We start from the raw sequence: 7,315 nt of genomic DNA on the forward strand, positions 1-7,315 counted from the left end.
TCCTCACAAATTCAAAGGGTTGTTTGAGTGTTGAGACTTGGTTTAAGAGTTAGGGTTAGGGCGAGGCCTTGAGTTGTAATGGTTACGTTTTTAGGGTTAGGGTTAATTAAGTTTTGCCTCCTTGGACCTGGTCCTAATGAGGCAAAACTGAATTCCTGAGCTCCTGGATAAGTTTAGTGGTAAGATGTGAGTTGTGGTGAGGGTAAGCATTAGAGCCAGCCATGCACTGGTCATGGTTAAGGTTAGGCATACGGTTTTGGTTGGGCTGTGCACAATGAATGGAAGTCAACGCAAAGTCCTAATACAGATAAGCTGTGCAACACTGTGTGTCTGTTCCTGTGGTACTGTGGCACAACAATGAGAACTGAACTGAAACTTGTTGTAACATGAATGATAAAGTAAACACAGGTGAACAACACCTGAGGAGCTGCTGGAGACGTTGATTGGATTAGTATGGACATATCAAATTCATAGGCTGAGGCGCCCCCTGTAGGCTGTCCACTACAAATGCAGCACTCAGGCTGAGAGAGTCCCACTTTCCCACCCAGTCATCAACCAGTGGGTTAAATAGTTTACCAGCGTCAATCAGAGTCAGTGTCTATGAATAACTTAGTGCTGGGTCATGATAATCATGTCAACAATACAACAGAGTGCGAGACACAAGGAGATTCTGTTATGAGCCCAAACTAACTAAAGATGCCACAAATCCAAGTTGCTTAAAAGTTACATTTCTACATACTGAACATTGAATGCGCTGAAACCAAAGTCCTACCTGTGTGTCTTTGTTGCTGCAGAGTTTTTGCTCAGTGATCCATTCTTTAGCAGAGCCCGTGTCGCTTTCTGTCTGTGCAAACTGCAAACTGCAAACTGACTTTTTTTTTTCTTCTCTCCTGTGGAAAACAGTTCAACTGCATGCAGAGAGAGAGAGAGGGAGAGAGAGAGAGGAAGAGAGAGGGAGAGGGAGAAGAAAAGGGGGGACTGCTCAGGAAACGATGACGCAGCTGTATGAAAATCACTGTGCTGATAGTCTGGGTTTATCAAATACTGTTCAGGCAGCCTAAGTTAATTAATGTAGTCACTGTTTAGTCCAACGGGTTTTAATGAGGCCTCTTTTCACTGGGCCCCGTCCAGTGGTTTCCAGATGTTTCAGAGTTAATAAAAGTAACAGGAGAATTTCTGTCTGGAAATTAGCAGCATGCCATGACTACAGCAGCTGGAGTTGTTAAAAGCAGAGATCAATTTTTTCTCAGTCAAGGACCCCCCCCCTTACAAGATAGAAAATATTTCAGGTCCCCCCTCTGGGCCTCATTCTACACCTTTACTACTAAATATATTAGATATTTATTTAAAATATATTTACAATCTCAACACAGAACTCGTCATGATAATTTAAATGGACGAATCTGGACATTTTTCACGGACCCTCTGGCAGTGTGCCACAGACAAGAGTTTGAGAACCACTGGTTTAAGGTACTTTTCGCCAAATTAATTATTTAACATCCCTTGTTGAGTCTTCATAGGAAACTGTATTTCACGATGCTGAGTCATATTGTTTTGAATCTGAAATCGGACGCCAACACACTGATCAGATCGTCGCCAAAGGGAATTTACAGAGGGATCTGTGCATTAGAATTCATGCAAACTGGTTTTTCTTCCAACTGAAAGAGAAGTGGCTGGTTTCGCCTGCAGCTAATGCGAAAGAACGAGGAAGTGCACAAATGTATGAATCACAATTATTACATGAATTTATTTCAAAGTTAAAGGTATCACATGTACAATAGTCAAGAACACTTTCAAAAACATCTTCCACCCATGTTTCTTCATTCACCCTGCTCATGTACACAGCCCAGCTACTCACAAAATAAAACTTCTATGAGCTCGAAAAAACACAGCTCTCCCGTAACAGGGACTTTTAATGTGAAATTCGGTTGTAGACCAAGCACAAAGAAGGGACAAAATAAAACACTACACATTTGAAGAGGGCACTGATTTCAACGGGGTCTTCGATGAGGATCAATAGCACAGCTACGTTCACTAAGACATCACCAAGAAATTGCATACGATTTCTGCAACAAGGTTCAGTGAAACTACTTACAAACATAAAATTTAATGTAAATGCATGAATTGATGGATGTCACACCAGTTAGCAGACGTTAAACATAGCGGTAGGAGTACAGGATTGGAAACATGTTTATAAAAGATATATTATAAAACATGCATTTTGTCAAAGAAGGCTGACAGATTTCTATTTTATTACACTAGTTCTTTTCCCCTGTGGTGAGAGCAGTTAGTTCCAAGTTGTATATTAGCTTTTGGATTGAAAACACCCACCATCTACATGCTCACTTTTCAGGACTGCCGCCAGTTATCCAGCCATGAAAAGTGGCACCAACCAACATCTGGATGTTTCAGCCTGAAAGCTATTTTGGCTTATAAAATTGAAAGTCCGCTTTGGACTGATGGGACGTCATCTGACAGGTTGCATAGAGAGTGAGTGAAGAAAATATCTACTTGAAAGTTTTTGCTTTCATCTCCCATTTATTAGTCTTGGCCATCAATGTTTTTAATTTCGAATTCTCTGGTGACTTGGCACTTCTGCAAACTAGACCGCAGGTGGATTGAATTCTGCTTTTTTGGAAACGTTATTTAAGACTCTTCATTCAAGATTGTGCAAAAAGAAAAGACTGAATTCACTTTAATCTCTTGGGCTGCCTGCAGACTATAAAAAAGTGCCCAGCTTTTATTACCCATCTGAAGAGGACCCTTTTCCCCACCATGTTTACCTTAGATGCATCACACTTGATGAGATACAAACAACAACAAATGAGAGAAAAAAAGTGATAGAAATTGAGGGCTCTTCACAGTGTTTTTTTTGTTGTTTTCTTTTTTTCCTCCTGCATCAGTAACTCCTGCTCACGCTGCAGTTTTAGCTGAGAACAACATGGCGGTCGAACACAGACTTCCGCTGCTCCTGGACCTGCCTCCTCCAGCGCTGCTGGGCGTGCTCCACTTTGTTCAGCATGTTGGGTCGAGAGTGTGAGTGCGACAGCACGTTGTGAGCGTTGGCAAAAGGCTGCTGGTCCTGAAAACACAGAAAGGACAAAAATGTGATGCTGTCGGACAAATCTCAGTCCATTTTCTGAGACTCGTACAAGATCTACCAGTAGAATGATTATAACTCTAGTGTAGCAGCTCTACAATGGTGAGTGTTTGAGAGTGGATTTTAATCATCAACTTAATGCTTCATTGATTTATCCCTGCACTCCTGTAACGCAAACAGCAGTTTAAAAAGGATCACATCAGAACCACAGATATAATCCTTTTTTAATTGTTATTTTCATATCTGTTGGAAGCGAACATTTTAACTTGTTTTTTGAAGTGCTATATGAATAAAGTTGTTATCAGAGAAAACACAAAATATTGTAATAATAATAAAGGATTTGGACACAGAGAGCAGAAAAGTGGACATTTTTCAAAGCAGTTTGTTCTTGCGTGAGAATTATCAGTTGTGCATCCTGTGTATTAAACGTTGACTAAACATTACAAGTCCACCCTTTCCTCTGTAATTAATGTAACAGCAGCACTTCCGGTTTGAGTGGTTTCTCTGGCAATTTGTCTCTTTCAGTTTGGGTCTAAGATATAATCCAGGAGCAAGGTACTGTGCTACAAATATTATCTTTACAGTTTGAGAAAACACTGAGATAAATTAGAAAATATCATAATTCTGTTTTTGTGTTGTTGCGCCATAAGCAGGGAACCGACCAACAGCCTTTCACTATGATGCTGACCACTGAAAAACGTCTGGTGCTGATTTCTGCATGGTCAAAGACGTTCTTTAAGCTAGACCTATCATGTAACACTTCCTCTTGCTTGAACTCTGCCAGTGAAAACAGAACACTCAGCGCGGCTGCTCAGTTCCCTACCCTCAGGCAAAGCCAGTCAGTGACTCCCTTTATTTATTATCTAAACATGTCTGAATACTGCGTCATGCCGAATCAAACCAAACGGCTTGCCTTCTCTTTAATGGTGCTTTTTATATTAAATAATTAGGAATGAAATACAGGATACGGTTGAGACAAGAAATCTGACTTTGTGCTGCAGTTGCAGGATTTATCTTAAACCCCAGTGTCCTTCAGGTTTGTTAGTAACAAATTTCCTTTTGTATTCGTGACTCCAAATGGGCCAGTAGCAGCACTATAATCCAACACTTGAGCTGAACTCTCCTGGTTTTATGTCTTTTTGGTAAGTAGTTGTAAAAGTTTCCAGACTATTCAAACTGACACGACAGCCTATGAAAGGTCTGTTACAGTAACATTGATTGGTTTCAGTTTAAAAAGGACCACGACACATGACTACAAGAAGAGATCTCATCCCACTGCACTACTGCCACACTGCCCCTGTCCCAGGTCTGTGTCAAGCCCATGTTCTTACAACCACGATTCCAGACGAAATGTTTAGTCTTTTACTGCCTAGTCTATCATTTCTGTGATATTTCAGTGATGGATAAAGCTGCCTGCACCTATAGTTGTTTTGTCAGTGATTGTGGTAACTGGATCCTCTAATGAGCTCTCCCATGACATAAAAATCTGCTACGGAGTGGGAAAACATTTTTTAAAACTCCACATCACTCCCTGTGTCTCTAGATGATCTCACTACTCACTACTGCTTGAATTAGCTGCTGTAAAACTCACATACAAATTTAAATAAATTTTGTGTAACTGAAAAGCTGCAAAATAAATGAATGTTATTTAACATTTTAATAAAAAAATGTAATAACAATAACTCAGCAATGATTTGAGGTATTTAATAGCCCAGCATAAATCCACCTGTTCAAAGCCTTGCCCACACACGCACACGGTTTTGAAAATTATTTGCAGGAACACATGACCTTGTTAAATGTTATCCAGAAACAGGTGAATTCCACGTGATGTGTTGTGCAAAGGGAAGTTATTTAAACGCACACACATAAAGACTTCAGAGTAACTGTGTACAATGGGTGAGGTAGAAGCATAATCGTCTTAAAAGAAATACAGTACTTTCTCAGTTGCAATGCTGCAACGTGATAAGAAACACATACCCCGACATCATCGTCGTTTTGGATGAGCTGCGAGTGTCCGAACAGACGCCTCTTTAATATGGGCTCCAGGAGAGTCAGGTAGACCATGTAGAGCAGCAGCAGTCCCAAAATGGAGAGGTACATTATGATGGTGAACTGAAGAAACACAGTGATCACTGATTAGTGTATGATCCAAACATAGATAACAAAGTGATTTAGGAAACAAGTTGTCAGCAAGGTGATACATTTTTGAATGTTTTAATGATTTAATCATAAGAGACGAACATGAGGAATGGTAAAAAAAATGTTCATTACTTTACAGTAAGTAAAGTGACAAATCAACAGCCGCCCACATTCTGACGCACGCACTTCAGTGTCAAGTCACCTTAATGGTTCCCGAGCTCCTCTCTTCAAATTTACACTCACAACGTAAACAGTACGCCTCCACATCATTTCCATTCACAGGCATTGGCTGAACTACATGGAGACAGTTACTGAAAAACAAGAGTATGACATTAGCAGGATTGTAGAACGCAGGAAATAAACATTTAGGGAACTGTTGTGACAGAACTTTAACATACCAGTCTTTGAGAGAGACATTTTGATTGTAGATTTGCCCTTTGATATCTCTGTATGGTGGGCAGATGCATTTGCAGCGGATGTCTTCGGGATTCTGTAACAGAAAGATTGTAATTGTTTAACAGTTGAATCTGGCCATTATGGTCATGTTTCTATGTTTTTAAATGTCCTCCTATTTCTTCTGCATTCTTTGAGATATATGAAGTCTTTGCTGAGTTCATATTTTAACATGTGCTATTTACAAAATGGTTCTCACCAAAACTGCTAATATCGTTATTATCATCATTACTTTTTTTCATTAGTTCTAGTTGTAGCATTCAGTGGTGGAATACACTTCTATTCCATTACAGCTCAGAAGCAAGGAGTGTACATTTTACTCCTCTACATTTATTTGATAACTTAAATCACTGAACCAGGTTAGTAATTTAAAGTATGATCAACAAATAAATGATGATGTATCAGAATATGATTTAGAGATATCATTATTGCCTTTCCATGCCTCCAATGCTGCCGTTTCTCTGTATGATTTAGTTTTCCAAAGGCTTTAACCAGAGCCAGGCCATACAGCAATGATACCAATCAACACTTTCATAAAGGAATATTAGTATACAGCTGTTACAATACATTATACAGTATACGTTGTTATGTTGGTTATCACACTGGTATTGGATCAGTACTCTGTATCAGCCGATACACAGAGTCCATGTATCAGCACATCAGAACATCTCTATTAAAATCTAACTTCATCAGCTGCATCCTCGAAGTAGACACTCGTGTATACAAAATTATAATCCAAATATATATATATGTAATTCTGAAATGGGCCACTCTGCATAATGAGTACTTTAACTCAAGTAAATGAATGATATTTAATTGTTACAGAGTGTTTTAAACTACATTACAGTACATGTACTTATGAAGAGCATATGAATACTTTAACCACAGTACATTACATTTAGTTTTGGTAAGTCAGACAGTTGTTGTGCATATCAACCAAATCCATGTCACCTTTTAGTATCGTGCCACATTGCCCCAATAACAAACATTGATTGATTGGTGATCATGTTAGCTAATATTACAGTATGCACACATGAGCCAGTTCAAGCTACATCCGGTTAAAATAAACACAATCACATTCAACAGCTCGTTGATCAATTTAAATAAGCGATTTAATGGCTATATTTTTGTTGACAGCCATTAGATAAAGCTCACATTTAGCCCCATTAGCATCACGTTAGCGACCTTTTCGCAGCTCATGTGTTAGCTCAGGATGTCAGGCGTTAGTTGAACATTGTTAATATCACACTGAGCAGTCAGCACTAGACAGATCATTGATCCTCAAGGCAGATTTAAAGAGAGATGTTTATTTCCTCTCGTTTCTTATCACCATTTCCTCACTGTGTTATGCTAACCCCCTGAAGCTAACGTTGGCCTCACCTTTGCTGTCGCTTGGCTTAACAGCACAAAACAAGCCACAGCGAAAACCTCGAGCAGACACGCGGCCTTCATGTTCAGTCTGAGTGGGATGTTCGGTTTCTGAAGAGCAGCCGTTCCGCTGTTTCGTGACAAACCACCGGACGAGTGGCAGCGTTAGCTAGCAGCTAACAGCCTCTGCTTCCTGGCAGCTGACTGGCAGTTTCCGGGTGGTGGCGGTTGGTCTGTGCACCGGAACACACCGAT

At 39.9% G+C, this 7,315-nt stretch overlaps 2 protein-coding genes across 2 annotated transcripts in view; both read right to left on the reverse strand.

Moving 5' to 3' along the window:
• The window catches only part of dennd2b (DENN domain containing 2B), a 49,249-nt gene extending 48,325 nt beyond the window's left edge, over positions 1–924 (reverse strand). The window contains exon 1 of the mRNA XM_035152717.2: positions 773–924. The gene's annotated coding sequence lies outside the window, so the exon portion shown is untranslated. The remainder of the gene's footprint in view (positions 1–772) is intronic.
• A 797-nt stretch (positions 925–1,721) lies between these two features.
• On the reverse strand, positions 1,722–7,300 carry tmem9b (TMEM9 domain family, member B). Its single transcript, XM_035160331.2, has 5 exons — positions 7,073–7,300; positions 5,638–5,729; positions 5,442–5,550; positions 5,078–5,212; positions 1,722–3,082 (listed from the first exon to the last, which is right to left on the reverse strand). Exons 1-5 carry the CDS (start codon positions 7,142–7,144, stop codon positions 2,927–2,929), a joined length of 564 nt encoding a protein of 187 aa, XP_035016222.1. The 5' UTR covers positions 7,145–7,300; the 3' UTR covers positions 1,722–2,926.
• Between the last annotated feature and the right edge of the window lie 15 nt (positions 7,301–7,315).

Source organism: Hippoglossus stenolepis, chromosome 1, assembly GCF_022539355.2.
Source record: "Hippoglossus stenolepis isolate QCI-W04-F060 chromosome 1, HSTE1.2, whole genome shotgun sequence".
Taxonomy (NCBI): domain Eukaryota; kingdom Metazoa; phylum Chordata; class Actinopteri; order Pleuronectiformes; family Pleuronectidae; genus Hippoglossus; species Hippoglossus stenolepis.